This window comes from Neovison vison, chromosome 13, assembly GCF_020171115.1.
Source record: "Neovison vison isolate M4711 chromosome 13, ASM_NN_V1, whole genome shotgun sequence".
Lineage (NCBI taxonomy): Eukaryota > Metazoa > Chordata > Mammalia > Carnivora > Mustelidae > Neogale > Neogale vison.
Window position 1 is genome coordinate 101,034,900 of NC_058103.1, and position 17,249 is coordinate 101,052,148.

Consider the following 17,249-nt stretch of genomic DNA (forward strand, 5'->3'; position numbering starts at 1 on the left):
ATAGTTTAGAATATTATTTGATCCTTTGTGTTAATTTTGCTGCTTTTTTAGTTAAAAAAATCCAGTACTAGTATTTATTTCTTTTCATGAACTTCTCTTCTTTTTCTCAGTTGAAAATAAAAACATGAATTAGAATACTCCTTGGTGGGAATAGCTTAGGTAATATGGGCTTGACATGATAACTCAGACAACAGTTACTGGTATACAAACACACACCACCTACTACATCATATACCTATCACCTGTCCCTTATTCCCTCCTTGCCTCCAACTAGGCAGACAAAATTCACCAAAACCCACAGCAGAGTTAACCATAAAGAGTTCAGTGTTTTGGCTTTGGGGCATAAGCTAATGGAAAAGAAATTGAGTTTAGTAAATTATGCTATGAATCACTTCTTTGTAAATTCACTTATGGTTCCTATTCTCAGAATTGATCTGTCCTTTTGGCAAGTTTTCATTGCATCTTAGGATCTCCATTACCAGTACCTCGAGTGTGACTTAGTAATTAAGGGTGAGGAGTCTGAAGCAGTTTTTTTCCTCCAGCATATGAAGTTTATTTCTTTAGAGATCCAACTCATCACAACTCCTCAGAGACATAAACTGAAAGATCCCCAGATTTTTCCAAATGACATGACTCTTTAATGAGATCAAAGACGGGTCCATAGTTAATCTGATGCACAGAAGTCTGGCTGCTTTCTCTCTTGACTTTTTGGCAATAGCTTAATAGAGGTATAATTCACATACCATTATAACTCTCCCTTTTTAAGTGTGTACATTAGTGGTTTTTAGAATATTTAGAGTTGATTAACTATCACCACAATCACTTTTTTTAAAGATTTTATTTATGTATTTGACAGAGAGAGATCACAGGTAGGCGGAGAGCAGGCAGAGAGGGGGAAGCAGGCTCCCCACTGAGCAGAGAGCCTGATGCAGGGCTCAGTCCCAGGACCCTGGGATCATGACCTGAGCTGAAGGCAGAGGCTTAACCCACTGAGCCACCGAGGCACCCCCACAATCAGTTTTAAAACCTTTTCACTTCACTGAAAATAAATCTGAAACACTTTGGCCATCACATTTCAATTCTCTGGTTATTCTCCTGCCCTAGCCAATCACTAATCTACCTTCTGTCTCTATAGCACTGCCTATTCTGAACTTTTCTTACCAAAGGAATCTTAAAAAATGTGGTCTTGTGACTGTTTCTTTTACTTAGTGTAGTACTTTTGAAGTCCTGTCACTTTGTAGCATGAAACAGTATTTCATTTCTTTTGATTAATGAGTAACCATGGTATGGATTTATTTATTCATCAGTTGATGGACATTTGTGTTGTTTGCACTTTTGTGCTATCATGACCAATGGTACTATGAATATTGTAGCTAAGCCAGGTTACATTCCAGAGTGGCCACACCATTTTATATTCCCACCAGCAATGTATGAAGATTTTAACTTCTTTATATCCTTGCCAATACTTGTTATTATCTCTATTTTTTCTATTGTGGCCATCTTAGTGGGCCACCCCTTGAATCTTAAATCACATTTATCTGTACCTTATTGTTGTGATTTGTGTTTTCTTACATTTAATTACAGTGATCCTTATGTGATTTGCTGCCTCTTGTAATTTGGTCATTGCTGTGCCCATATGTTCAGCCTTCTTTGTGTTCCTGCTTTCCTACTTCTGCTGAACTCTAGACAGAGCTTGATGGCTGATTCTGGTTACAGCACTGCCTGTCCTTGTAAACAAGAATTATAGAAGATAGAGGTTTTGATAGCTTTATATAGAAGCAGACTGTTTCTGGGGTGGCTGGCTGGCTCAGTCAGTGGAACATGTGACTCTTGATCTTAGGGTTGTGAGTTTGGGCCCCGTGTTGGGCGTGGAGCCTACTCAAAAAAAAGAAAGAAAGAAATAGGCTGTTTCATTTTTTTTTTAAATTGCTATCATCTGTTCTGATAATAGTTATACACTAAAGTGGGAGACTTGTGAGATTGTATATTCCTGTAACTGTCATTTGTGGAGAAGGAAAAGACTTGCTACCAAATACCTGTTCATCCTCTCTTTTTAGGAAATGGTTTAAAAAGTGCATGTTAAATACAAATCTAATCCATAGTCTTAGAAGTTAGGATAGTGGTTACAACTTCCAGTAGTTGGAGTGACTGGAAGGGGATTTCTAGGGTGCTGGTTATCTTATGTTTTGTGATCTTGGAGGTTACATTAAGTATGTTCACTTTGTGAGAATAGATTGAGCTGTAAAGTTAAAATATGTTTGTCTCTTATACTTCAACTTAAGTTAAAAATAAAAAACTTAAGTTAAAATAAATACTTAAGTTAAAATAATAAAAATAATAAATATAAAATATAAAAATATATAAATATAAAAATATATATAAATATAAAATAATAAAAATAAAAACTTAAGTTAAAAATCTTAACATTATTTAATCATATTTTGGACTTCCACATTAACTGCCTTTCTGATAAATACATTCCATTTTGAGTCATGATATTTATTACTTTTATGTTGTTACCATTCTTATGTGTACATTGCATTGATGCAGATGAATTAATTTCAAGTTCCTTTCTTCAGCAGCTCCTACTTTCAAAGACACAATGATTTAGATACCCTTAGATTAGTTATAGGAAATTTGGTTTTATGTTTTGCTGTGCTGCTGTAACTGACTGATCTTCAGCCACTCACAGTCTTGGCTGGAGTCTTTCTGCATATATCTGAAACTTTGTGAAATGCAGTAATTGTGTATTTTGTCTATCAGTGAGTTATATTCTCCTCAGAGAATAGAGTAGTACGAAGAAAAGATACATGGGAAAGAGGAGCTATATTTATACCAGTTCATTATTTATAGCTTATCTGTCTAATACAATAACCATCTAGATGCAGAAAAAAATATTTAATTACCACTTTTAGGATACCAGGAGAAAAGCATTGACTAATCAAAGTCTTTTAAATTCTAGTCCTTTGATCTGTTTTTACTGTAATAGATTTTGAAGAAATTGTTAGATTTTAACTAAAAATGTTGCTGAAGGTAGAAAGATAATAGAGCAAGGTAAGTTTTTGGTTAATAGAAGTTTTCAAATAGGCTTCTGTTCCATGATCTTTACTATATTTCTGAAGATTGGGTATGTGGTAGAGGTATCAGAGAAAAATGGCTTAAAAGAACAGTAAAATGACTTATTACAGCCAACTTATTATATCCTGGTATATCAGGAAAAGGCTGTTCTTTGTTCTAACGGTGTCCTCAGTGGCATCTGAAATGCTTCAGTTAGTGTAATAAAACACATTAACATCCTTTTAAATCTCTAATTTTGTCTTCTAGGCCTTCCTTAAAGTTTCTCATGTCTCAATGGACTCCTGAATATAACAAGCTATATACCTTAAAAGTGGATATGAAGAGTGAGATTCCTTCTGATGCGCCAAAGACACAGGAGAGTCTGAAAGGGATCCTCTTGCATCCAGAGCCCATTGGGGCAGCCAAAAGTTTTCCTACGGGAGTTGAGATGATTAACAATAAAGTGGGGAATGAATTCTCTCATTTGTGTGATGATTCTCAAAAACAAGAGAAGGACATGAATGGTAACCAACAAGAACAAGAAAAAAGTGTTGTTGTGAGGAAAAAACGCAAAAGCCAGCAGGCTGGCCCTTCTTACATGCAAAATTGTGTTAAAGAGAACCAGGGAATATTAGGATTGAGGCAACACCTAGAAACACCAAGCGATGAAGATAATGATTCCTCTTTTAGTGATTGTCTTTCTTCCCCTTCATCTAGTCTGCATTTTGGAGATTCTGATACTGTGACTTCGGATGAAGATAAAGAAGTCTCTGTAAGACATTCCCAGGCAATTTTGAGTGCTAAAAGTAGAACTCATAGTGCACGGTCCCAAAAGTGGCCTCGGACAGAGACAGAATCTGTTTCAGGATTGTTAATGAAGAGACCCTGTTTTCATAGCAGTTCATTAAGGAGGCTTCCATGCAGAAAGAGATTTGTAAAAAATAATTCCTCACAGAGGACACAGAAACAAAAAGAGAGGATATTAATGCAGAGAAAAAAAAGAGAAGTGTTAGCCCGAAGAAAATATGCATTGCTCCCCACTTCTAGTAGTTCCAGTGAGAATGACCTCAGCAGTGAATCCTCTTCCAGCTCCTCAACTGAAGGAGAAGAAGATTTGTTTGTTTCCACCAGTGAAAACCACCAAAACAATCCAACTGTTCCCTCAGGTAAAAATGTTTCTTAAGTTGAACAAAATGTGGAAGCTCTTGCGTTGTGTTTGTGCTTAATTTTCTTCTGTGTATTAGCGATTTCATTGCTTTTAGAAGGAATATGAGGCTCAGTTAACTTTTATTTTTAAGCCATATAAATAAATTGCTACCTGTAGTATTAAACCATGACTCCAATTCTAAGGTCAAATTTTGAAATTTTTTTCAGAGGTTCTGTGATGGATTTCTTTTACATTCAACCACAGTAAGGACACTAAAATAGTTAATATTATTTTTCCTTTAAGTACTCTATTCTTATTACTAGTTACCTTGTCATAATCTTTAGAACTGAAAAATAATTTCAAGAATTGGAGAGATGCTCATAATAGAACACAAACTTTTAGTCCTGACAGTACTCAGTGGAGCACATGATTAATCAGTTAAAATTGAATTGATAGAGGATTAGTTTGAGTACACTTTCCCCTCCTCACAGCAAATAAATTTTTATTTATTTATTTTTAAAAAGATTATTTATTTATTTATTTGACAGAGAGATTACAAGTAGGCAGAGAGGCAGGCAGAGAGAGAGGAAGGGAAGCAGGCCCCCCGCTGAGCAGAGAGCCCGATGCGGGACTCGATTCCAGGACCCTGAGATCATGACCTGAGCCGAAGGCAGTGGCTTAACCCACTGAGCCACCCAGGCACCCAGTAAATATTTTATTTAATTAGAATAAGTTTATGTTATGTCCCTGAAGTGTGCGTATGTTCCATATATACTATTTTTACAGTTTGCTGAATTTAAAGGAAGTTTTGAAGTGAGCTTTGAGTAATGTTACTTTCTTGTGAAAGAATGGGGGATAAAGGAGCGCGTGTTTGGCTCAGTGGGTTAAGCCCCTGCCTTCGGCTCAGGTCATGATCTCAGGGTCCTGAGACAGAGAGAGATCATAGGCAGGCAGAGAGGCAGGCAGAGAGAGGGGGCGATGTAGGTTCTCCGCCCAGCAGAGTGTCCGACGCAGGGCTCCATCCCAGGAGATGATGAGATTATGACCTGAGACGAAGGCACAGACTTAACCACTGAGCCACCCAGGTGTCCTAGGCTATGATCATGGTTTTTAATACTGACACCAACATCTCGCATTTTTGCCTGATGTCCTGCTTGTCAAGGGTTGAGCCTGCTAGTTTACTGTGCCAATATCCATTTTCCTCTCTCTTTTCTTCTTTATGGGTTACTTCCTTTTCCAAGACTCCCTTTCTTCTTTCATTTTTATTTTTCTATCTTTGCCAGAACTCCCAAACCAGTAACTCTGATCTTTAGTCTTAGCCATGATAAGTTCAATTTTTTTCCTTTTCTTTAAGGCTTTATTTATTTGACAGAGATCATAAGTAGGCAGAGAGGCAAGCTGAGAGAGAAGGGGGGGGAAGCCGGCTCCCTGCTGAGCAGAGGGCACAGTGTGGGGCTCCATCCCAGGACCCCGAGATCATGACCTGAGCCGAAGGCAGAGGCTTAACCCACTGAGCCACCCAGGTGCCCTGATAAGTTTGTTTTTTTTTTAAACCCATCCAAATACTTATTTTTTAAAGAGTTCACTGAGATCACCTAGAACTGGGAGGAGGTTATAGGAACCATTCTCTGAGGTCTCTTGAGAAACAGGGAGGTGAGAGTAGGAATTGTCTTTCTTAGCTGCTACATTACACATTTTCCTCAGGTGGTTAAACTGTGATGACTTGTTTGGGGAAGAGGGAGCAGGAGAGCCCAATTTCTGCTTGAAATTAATGAGGTAGGATGGTTCGTGATGTGAAACAGAAGTTCCAAGTAGCTGTATTTGTAGGAGGTGTGAGAATAGAGGTAAGATAGGTTAATGTCAGTGTCTGTTTCTAGGAAGAGAGGAGTTTATATACTCTCAAGTATTCAAGATGAATGCAAACTCTACATTTTAAAATCTTATTTAATACTCTGTCTTAGAAGAATTGCACTGTTTCAGAAACATAATTATTTTCAGACATTTAAGAGTAATGTTTGTCTCTGGAAACACAAATCCAAATGTTGAAACAAATTCTTTGGATTTTTTTTCTGGTCTTTCTTTCTTCCTTTCTTTTCTTTTCAATTTTTTTTTTTTTTTGGTCTTTTAAAAAGATTTTCTTTATTTCTGAGAAAGAGAGTGTGAGAGTACACAAGCAGGGGTAGGGGCAGAGGGTTTTTTGTTTTTATTTATTTATTTATTTTTAAAGATTTTATTTGACAGAGAGAGAAAGGAGGAAGCAGGCTCCCTGCGGAGCAGAGAGCCAGATGTGGGGCTCCATCCCAGGACCCTGGGATCATGACCTGAGCGGAAGGCAGAGGCTTTAACCCACTGAGCCACCCAGGTGCCCCTCTTTTCTGGTTTTTAGACCAGTGTTTTGTTTTAAACTAATTTGTTTGTTTTTTTAAATAATAGTTTAAGAATAACAGTCACATAGTGTGCAATTTTAAAAGTACCAGGAATGGGGGTGCCTGGGTGGCTCAGTGGGTTAAGCCTCTGCCTTCAGCTCAGGTCATGATCTCAGGGTACTAGGATTGAGCCCCTCAGCAGGAACCTGTTCCCCCCCCCCCCGCCGCCTACTTGTGCTCTCTCCCCCTCTCTGTCAAATAAATAAAATCTTAAAAATAAATAAATAAATGTTCCAGGAATGGTTAAAATAAAAAATAAAAGTTTACCACTTCTTAGGTCCCAGTTTTACTACCCAGCGTAGTTTGCAGTTTCTTCTCTCCTTCAGAAAATGTGGAACATATATAAGGGTAAATAAATAATGTGGGTTTTAAAAATATTAGTGTATATAGTTATATTCTCATTTTACTTATTTTTTAAAAAAAATTTATTTATTTATTTGGCAGGGAGAGAGAGACAGTAAGAGAGGGAACCCAAACGGAGAAGGAGAAGCAGGCTTCCTTCCGAGAAGGGAGCCTGTTGCAGGGCTCCATCCCAGGACCCTGGGATCATGACCTGAGCTGAAGGCAGATGCTTAATGAATGAGCCACCCAGGCGCCCCTGTATCTTCATTTTAAAAAATGGTTGCATAGTATTTCCTTTGTATGGTTGTTCCATAATTTATTTATCCAGGTTTTGTTGATTAGTATTTGCTGCATTGGACAGCCTTGTATACACAGTTTTGTACACGTAGGCAGGCATATCTTAAGGAATAATTTCTAAAAGTGTATAGGAAGTTACATGCATTTAAAAATTGCTAGCTCTTGTTACCAGAATACCCTCCAGGGAATTTTTATCAAGTTCCTTTACTACCCAACAGCAGATGATGTCATGATGATAATAAAAATACCTAGCACTTTTTGGGTATTTACTCCATGCTGGTAATGTTCTGAGTGTTTATATGTATTCTCATTTCATTCTCCCAACACTCTTATGAGGTATATTCTGTTACCATCACCCTAATATTGCAGATGAGACATTTGGAAAACTTTCTTAGAATAATTTACATTCAAAAAGTTGAACTGAAATATTTTGGGACATTGCTCTATTTTCAAGAAATTTCAGGTCTCAAAAATTGACTTTCTTAGATTCTTAAAGGTAGGTTTTCCTTCTAGATATATTTTTAGTGCTGGCTTTCTGACTCCCAATTCCAGTATGTTTTAGTGTGTGTTGGGAATTTGGAGAGGGTTTAAATATCTCAAATTTTAATTAGATTTATCTGTTATATCTTAATACGATTTATATAGATGGGTATTCGTTACTCTGGAGCTGCTAGGACAACTTCTTCACACGCTACCCATCACTTACTGGCAGTTGCTGCAGTGAACTGATGGAAAGAGTGTTTGACCTGTTAAGTATTTTGTTGTATCTTTAAACTCTTTAAGTTATAATAGTTGTATGTAAGTAACTGGTTATACCGATCACCTAAGAATGAATTAAGTCAGTACTTTACGTTGTATAACAAACATTAGTTCATTTGTTGTAAATAGTAGATTTGCCTCGTCCTTACTAATTGTGTTTTAAATTTATCATGGCTCTCTATTCAAGCCTGGAAAGATAAAATGATATGTGACTTGGGTTGTTAGTTGCCAGTTAGGTTGAGAATTTATACATCCAGTTTTGTTCCTGATATTATTTGCCAAGAACCTCAGATATTTTAAAACAGTTTAATAGAAGCTAAGTTTGAGAGTAGATGTTAATTTTGGTGACATTTTTCTGTGATCTATTCAGTGTACCTTATCTGAACTGCTGCTTATATTTTTATTTTATGTAGTCCTTATATTAGCACTGGGAAATTCTCATTTCCCAGTTTTACTGTTTTTTAATTCAGTGACTATGTATTTTTATTTATAGTTTAAAAGAATATATCAGGTATATATTTATAATTTCCAAGTGCAGTCCATACTGTATTGACTTGTTTTAAAAGTTTAAAAGTTTAAAAACTTTAAAAGATAACATTTAAGATAAACTTTAAGACAACCTGTGGAATTATAAAGTCCTAATATTAAGAATTATATTTGTGAATATTTCTTTTCCTCCTTTTCCAAAAATAGCACTGTAGAGGTTTTTGTTGTTGTTATTTTTATATGGAAATGTTCATACATAAGAATGGACATATACCTACATAATCTAGCTTCAGTTTTCAGTATCCTGCCATTCTTACTTTATTTCTCACCCTTCACTTTTTTTGCTGGAGAATTTCAGAACAGTTTCTAGCTGTCATACCATTAATTTGTTTTGTATACTGCATATTTCCTGCAAACTGGTAGTTAGATCTAAAAACTTGATTTAAATTTAGTTTAGCAACACTTCCTTGGTGGTGCTGTGTACTTTCTATTGCATCACTTGTTAAAGTTGATGAGAGAGTTCAGATGGTGTCATTCTGATCCTTCCACCCTAAAGTTCCCCATCAGCATTTCATGTAGTATTAACAACAGCTTTGATGATCTTGCCTGAGTCCATTATTTCATTAGGCAGAGTGATTACTTTCTAATTCTGTCATTCTGCTTACATTTCTTAATGGAAGTTCTATAAAGCATTCTTCCAACTAATTGCTTATTTTGAAATGCAGTCCATGTAGGAAAGGCAAAATGAATGCTTGATTCTTTACCTTAATTTACCATTTTTCAGAATGAATCAGTACTCTAGCAATATTTTTCATTTTTAGGTGTCATTATGAACTCAAGGGTTTTTAGTACAGTTGATGTATTGCAATCTTTTTATTTTTTGGTGCTTAAATAGTTTCTTCTGTGGCCTGTGGGAGCATCTTCAGATTGGGTTTGTGTCCTTTGGATACCACCCGAGTGGTCTTTGACAAGATAGTCTCTGATAAAAGATGATCCAGAGTCATATTTTACATTACCTGCCTCAAAGCTAGAAACCAACCATTTCTTTCTTTCTTTCTTTTTTTTTTTTTTTTTTAAAAGTACTGCTCATTTCCTTTTATTGAGAAGTGATGTTTAGAGATTATAGATTGGGAATTACAGAGTTCATTGCTCTGCTTTCACCTTTTTTAATGGATAAAGTTAGGAATATAAAGGTTTTAGAAAGAGATAAACCATTAATTTTAAGACTATTTTCATTGAAATTTTAAGATTAGGATTTTTTTTAAAGGTCTTTTATTCATTTATTTTTTAAAAGAATTTTAATTAATTTATTTGACAGAGAAAAGACAGTGAGAGAGGGAACACAAGCAGGGGGAGTGGGAGAGGGAGAAGCAGGCTTCCCACTGAGCAGGGAGCCCGACGTGAGGCTCCCTCCCAGGACCCTGGGATCATGACCCCAGCCGAAGGCAGGCAGATGCTTAACGACTGAGCCACCCAGGCGCCCCTAGGATTAGGTTTTTTTTTTTTTTTTTTTTTTTTTAGGATTAGGATTTTTATGTAAACTTGTGTTTTATATTTGGATCTCTTTACTCTTAAATTGAAAATCTTGATTAACAATATGAACAATTGCTTTTTTGCTTTATCCTATACATACTATAAATACACATAAATGAACATTCATAAGTGAATGTAAATGAAAATATTTATAATTATTACTAACAGTAATGCTAGTAAGTCTGAGTTGTTTTTTTTTTTAAAGATTTTTATTTATTTATTTGACAGAGATCACAAGTAGGTAGAGAGGCAGGCAGAGAGAGAGGAGGAAGCAGGCTCCCCACTGAGCAGAGAGCCCGATGCCAGGCTCGATCCCCGGACCCTGGGATCATTACCTGAGCCGAAGGCAGAGGCTTTAACCCACTGAGCCACCCAGGCGCCCCAAGTCTAAGAGTTTTTGAGGTTATGCGACCAATCAATTAATTTTAAAGATTTTATTTGAGAGAGAGAGAGTATAAGCAGGGGTGTGGCAGAGGGAGAGGGAGAAGCAGGCTCCCAACATGGAGCTCAGTCCCACGACCCTGGGATCATGACCTGAGCTGAAGGTAGATGCTTAACCGACTGAGCCACCCAGGCACCCTGTATTTTCATGGATTTTAAATTTTGGTTTGTTATTCCATCTTTTTTCTGTTCAAAAATATAATAAATAGGGCACCTGGGTGGCTCAGGGCGTTAAGCCTCTGACTCCGGCTCACGTCATGATCTCAGTGTCCTGGGATCGAGCCCCCACATCGGGCTCTCTGCTCAGCGGGAAGCCTGCTTCTTCCCTCTCTCTCTGCCTGCCTCTCTGTCTACTTGTGATCTCTCTATCAAATAAATAAATAAAGAAAATCTTAAAAAATATATATAAACAAATATGTATTTTATTCTCTCCTCTTAAAATGTGTCTCTTGATTTTTCACCTAATAATTTTTAGAATTGTTAGGGTATAGAGATTATAGAGGAATGAAAGTATGTGTGTGTGTAGGATATATATGATACAAAGGAGACACACACACACACACACACACACACCCCACACACTATCACTCCTTTATTCATTGCTTTTCATTCCTCTTTATTTTTATTTTTTTTTTACTTCTTTTTAGTACTCCATTGTATGGTTACACCAAAGGTGGTTCAATCTGTTGATGAATAGTTTGCAGCCTTTTGCTGTTAAAAGCAGCACTGCAATGAATAGCTTTTTATATATATTACTTCATATTTTTTTGCCATTGTATCTTTGGAATAGAATTCTAGTAGAGGATTGTTGGGCCAAAGTTAAATGAATATATTATTTTTTAAACATGGCCAGATTTCTCTCTGGGGATCATAACCATTTTGGATGCCCACCAGCAATATTTGAGAGTGTTTTCTCAAAGCCTTTCCAACAGAATTTACTGTCAGATTTTAGGTTTCTTGGTCCATCCGATAGGTAAGAAATAGTATGTCAGCATTTAAAAAAATTTTTAATAAGTAATATCTTTCATATGTTTATTTTTTATTTTTCAAAAGATTTTATTTAGAGGCACCTGGGCGGCTCAGTTGGTTAAGTGTCTGCCTTGGGCTCAGGTCATGATCTCAGATCCTGGGATCAAGCCACTTCCTAACACTCACCCCCACTCATGCTCTCTCTCTTGCTCTGTGCTCTTTTTAAAAAGATTTTATTTAACAGAGAGAGAAAGAGAGAGTGAGGAGGTAGAGTGGCAGAGGGAGAGAGAGTATCAGTATCCTAAGCAGACTCTGTGCTGAACATGGAGTCTGACTCAGAGCTGTCTGTATTCTGCCACCCTGAAATCATGGCCTGAGCTGAAATCAAGAGTCAGACACTTAACCAGCTGAGCCAGCCAGGCATCCTTTTTCATATGTTTAAAGGTCGTTCTGTTTCTTAATGATCAATCTCTTCATATCTTTTGCTTGTTTTGCAGTCAGGTTGTTGGTCTTCATTCTTCTGTCCATTTTCAGATGCTTTATATATATTGGGGACATAAATCCTGTATAATAACACGTTTCCCCAAAATTTGTCATTAGTCCTTTGACTTTGTTCCACTTTTTTATCATGCCAAATATATATATATATATATATATATTTGGTTAGTCATATTTACTGATCTTTATCTTTACTGTTTATGGGTTTTGATTCATAATTAGGAAAGATTTTTCCACTTCAAATTTATAGGAGAAATAACCTATTTTTCCCCCAACCCTTGCATTATTTACTTTTCTTCTTTCTTTCCATTTAAAGCACACATCTATGTGATATTTATCCTTATGTACAGTATGAAGAATGGATCCATTTTTTTTCATTGTGTCTGTCCAGTCATCCCAAAACAAATCATTAAAAATTTTCTTTCTCCAATTGACTTGAGATACTTTCTTTGTCATATGTTAAATTTCCATAGGCATTTGGGCCTATTTGGAGTTATCACTATGTTCCATGGGTCTGTCTAAGCTTACACTAGAAACACATTTTTAAATTATAGATTTTTATATTTTCTTGGTTATTTTTGCCTGTTTATTCTTCCTAGTGAACTTCTCAGCTTTTTTATCTGAGGATACTGGTGGTAGGGAGACACATGATAATACTCTTACTGGGATTGTATTTGTTGCGTAAAGTGGGTGAACTGACATACTTAATTAGTATTTTGGATATTAAATAACCAAAATTTGGATATATTTCTTTTCAAATGAAAAGACATACCATTTCAGAATATGGTATGTCTTTTCATTTGTTGAAGTCTAGTTTTGTATTTGGCAGGGAATGTTCTATAGCTTTTTTTTTTTTCTCCTTAAACTGGCTTCATTGAGGTGTATAATTTACCTACCATAAAGTACATCATTTTAAGTATATGATTCAGTGATTTTTAGTATACTTAAAGTTATGCAACCATTACTACAGTACAGTTCTATAATATTTCCATTAATCCCAAGAGATCCCTCCTGCTTTGAAACTAATGCCTATCCGGTTCTAAGTCCCACATAGCCTAATCTGTCGCTCTCTTTAAGGACTTGCCTTTTCTGGACGTTTCATAAAAATGCACATGTGTGATCTTTTGTGTCTGGCGTTTTTCGTTAAGTGTAATGTTTTTGAGTTTCATTCATGTTGTAGCAGGTATCAGTAATTAGTGTCCGTTTATTATTTAGTTCTTTTATAGTATTCCATTGTATGGATATACCACATTTATTTTGTTTACCCATTTGTCAGATAATTGACATTGAATTGTTTCCAGTATTTGGCTACTGTGAACATTTAGGTACAAATCTTTGTGGATATATATGCTTTCAATTCTGTTGGATATAGAAGAATCCTAATGAGGAGTCAGAGCTGCTACAACTTGATTAAGTTTGTTACTGCAAAAGACAGGAGCAGTAGCAAAAGTAGCTGGTAGCAGGAAGATCTTGCTTTTGGTAGTAACTAGCACCTACATATTGGGTACTTACAGCACTTTAATGTAGTTTATGTAAAGCATATGAGCTTTAGAATTGAAATTAGGTTTGAATTCCCAGTGTTGTTTACTATTTGACAAGTCATTTTAACTTGCTGAGTTTCAATTTCTTGATGGAACTAGACACACAGAATATTATACATGGCACAAAGTATGTGCCCACGAATTGGACACTATTCTTATTATTAGCATCATGCCAGACTTAAGACAAAGAGGGACCAGAGTAATTGGTGATTATAGTGTTTGAAATTTCTTACAGATGCTGCCAAGAGAATCTGTGATCTCTTTATCAGGGAATAGAAGTGATTGTTGAGTTCATGAAAAACTCAGTCAGAGAAGCCATTATTTCTGTGACCTGTATTAAAGTACCTACCTTCTTTCCAGGCTGTTACCTGTTGCTTTTCTTATGATTTTTTTTTACCCTTTCCTCCTTATGTTTTAAAAAGTACAAGCAACATAAGTAATCTTTTTTTTTTTTTAATTTTATTTATTTATTTGACAGAGAGAGAGAGAGATCACAAGTAGGCAGAGAGGCAGGCAGAGAGAGAGGGAGGAAGCAGGCTTCCTGCTGAGCAGAGAGCCTGATGTGGGACTCGATCCCAGGCCCCTGAGATCATGATCTGAGCCCAAGGCAGAGGCTTAACCCACTGAGCCACCCAGGTGCCCGCAACATAAGTAATCTTAAAAGAAACAGTTAAGGGTGCCTGGGTGGCTCAGGTTGAGCCTTTGCCTTCGGCTCAGGTCATGATCTCAGAGTCCTGGGATCGAGTCCCACATTGGTCTCTCTGCTCAGCAGGGAGCCTGCTTCCTCCTCTCTCTCTCTCCCTGCCTCTCTGCCTACTTATGATCTCTCTCTGTCAAATACATAAATTAAAAAAAAAAAAAACTTAAAAAAAGAAATAGTTAAAAATCACCTAGGGTCCTACCACTCTAATGTTTTAGCTATATTCAAGTTACTTATCCTATAATATTTCTAAATGTAAGAGACAGCTTGAAAATAAAATTGTTCCAATAAGAAATGACCTGTTTTCCTGATTTTAAGTAGTATTGAGATTTAACTTCATACTTTTAGGAAATTTTCCTTTAAATTTTAAATAATTGCCATTCTAGAAAAAACACTAAGATGTCCAAATCTTGCTGGTTGTGATTATTATTTAGTTACAGGTATTATGTTCAAGTTACGCTTGCAAATATTTTTTCTAGAAAAGGGATACTTAAGCAGTAGAATAACAGTGTATCAGCTACTTATATAACCTTCAGTTACACAGTCCATGTTCCAAAAAATTATGTTGAATTTTAATGCCTTAACAAAGCTAGCATTGTATCACTTATCACTGGAACTTCAAATTGTTGCATTTATGTTAGATTTTGCTTGTTTATAACGTGTTTGTAATGTTTGGTTATTTTTTTATAGGCTTTTAAGGAAATTGCATATATACAATACATGGAGAGAAATCACTAGTAAAGTTTATATGCAGGTGTAGCTTTTCTCCAGTAGAATAGTAATGTCCAGTTGGTGGGTTAAAATAAGGAAAGTATTAAAAAAAATGTTTTATTTATATGTATACTATTCTTAGTTTTAAATATACAATTCTTTTTTACTCCTGCCTTAAGCTGCATCGTGTGCATACTTATGAAGAATTGGAAAAGCAATTTGGGAATTAAATCTAGGATATTATTTTAAATAGACATTCAAGTGCTATTTTTTTCCTCTGCCTATAAGATATATTTAGTCTGTTAAAAATACATTCTACCTCAATATGTCTATGTGTGTAGTCTTTAAAACTTAAAAACTACTTCAGAAATAACTTTCTCCAAATCAGATTATCTTTCATTGACTCTGATTTGCTGGTGCGTGCTCTCTTCTCCTCTTTGAAGTATCAGAGAGTACATCGTAGATCTTTGTCATGAGCTTGTACCTCTTCCAGATACTGGCCAACTTTTGAAATAATGCAGATGTTTGATGATGTACAGGTCTGTTAGAGATGAAAGTCAGTGGTTCCAAGGAATGGCACCTTGGATGAAGGAATAGATTGCATAAACTCCACCATGACAGGAAAGTAGAACCATTTGTTGTCATTGTGGTAAGCAGGAGTTCGGTAAAAGTTGGATAAAGATGCATATACAGTATCAATGTTATACATACATACTAGGATAAAATAAGAATAAAGGGAACTCATTTAGAATAGCAACAAGGAGAATAAGGTCTCTAAGAATAATCTTAATAGGAGTATATTTGGCTTCAATGAAGAAAATTTATATAGCTTTATTAGCTTTTATAATGCAGATCAAACCTATAGGTTTTCTAGAGATCTTTGTAAAAGATATTGATAGATGGCAAGATATATTCTTGGATGAAAAAATGTGTTTTATAGAGATGTCAGAGCTTCATCAATATTGCTTAATGCCAGTTTAGTCCAAATCTCAAGAATTTTCCTTTTTCCTAGATTTTATAATCCTAAAGAATTAGGAAAACCTGAATCTACTAGGTGTCAAAATAGAATTTTTCTAGTCTTTTCAACAAATATTATTGGTACATTAACCTAGACCTAAATGTAAGAGCTAAAATGTACAATTCTAGAAGAAACATAGGAGAAATTTTCAGTGACTTTCTATTAGGTGTATTTCTATTTTATGTCACCAAAAGCATCATGCATAAAAGAAATTGTTGGTTTGGATTTCATCAAAATTAGAGACTTTTGTGTTTCAAAAGACACCATTAAGAAAGTGAAAAGTTGGGGGCGACTGGGTGGCTCAGTCATTGGGCATCTGCCTTTGGCTGGGGTCATGATCCCAGGATCCTGGGATCAAGCCCCGCATCGGGCTGCCTGCTCAGTGGGAAGCCTGTTTCTCCCTCTGCCTCTGCCCCTCTGTCAAATAAATAAAATCTTAAAAAAAAAAAAATCTTAAGAGAAAATGAAAAGTTGAGGAGCCTGGGTGCTTCAGTCGGTTGATCATCTGACTCATGATTTTGGCTCAGGTCATGATGTCAGGGTTGAAGGATTAAGCCCCGTGTCCGGTTCCTCACTCTGTGGTGAGTTGGCTGGAGACTTATTTTTTCCTCTCTCCTTCTGCCTCTCCCCTCCATGTGCTTGGTAAAGGGAGAGGGAAACTCAAGTAGATTAATGTTCATAGTGGCTTTATTTGTATTGGTCAAGAGTGAGAAAAATCCAGATGTCCATCAACAGAAGTATGGATAAACAAATTGTGATATAGTCATATAATGGGAATACCACTCAATAATAAAAAAGAATGAGCTATTGATGTACATGAGTATATATCACAAATGAATACTTCACTGAATGAAAAATCCATACACAAAAGTATATGTAATGTATAATTCCATATTGATACAGAACTCTTGAAAATACAAACCAAAATCCATAATGACAAAACACAGGTCAGTTATAGGAGTGTAGGATTGGGCATGGAGAGATGATATTTGAAGCAGGTCACACAGGATCTTTTAAGGGTGTTGGAAATGTTCTAAAATTGGACTGAGGTGATGGTTATGTTCTATAAATTTACTAAAAGCAGTGAAATATGCACTCAGAAATGGGTGAAATTTTTAGCTTTCAGTATTTGTGTGGGAAAATTCTTATTAAAAACATGACTTGTAAAAAACAAAAACAAAAACCTGACGTGTAAACTCCTTGGCAGACTTGGTAATAGTAATGAACAGAGAGGAATGTTTTTTAAAAGGTTAAAAAAAGGAGACATTCAGTACCAGATTTGTGAAAAATATAGCAGGATAAGAAATGTAACATGACTTTTATT

General features: G+C 35.9%; 1 protein-coding gene across 8 annotated transcripts in view; it reads left to right on the plus strand.

Moving 5' to 3' along the window:
- RNF111 (ring finger protein 111) overlaps window positions 1-17,249 on the plus strand; it is a 94,282-nt gene that overhangs the window by 38,607 nt on the left and 38,426 nt on the right. For all 8 annotated transcript variants that reach the window (XM_044231494.1, XM_044231497.1, XM_044231498.1 and 5 more), the window contains exon 2: window positions 3,325-4,223. In XM_044231494.1, the coding sequence (XP_044087429.1) occupies window positions 3,344-4,223 (880 nt within the window). In that variant the 5' untranslated portion in view covers window positions 3,325-3,343. The remainder of the gene's footprint in view (window positions 1-3,324; window positions 4,224-17,249) is intronic.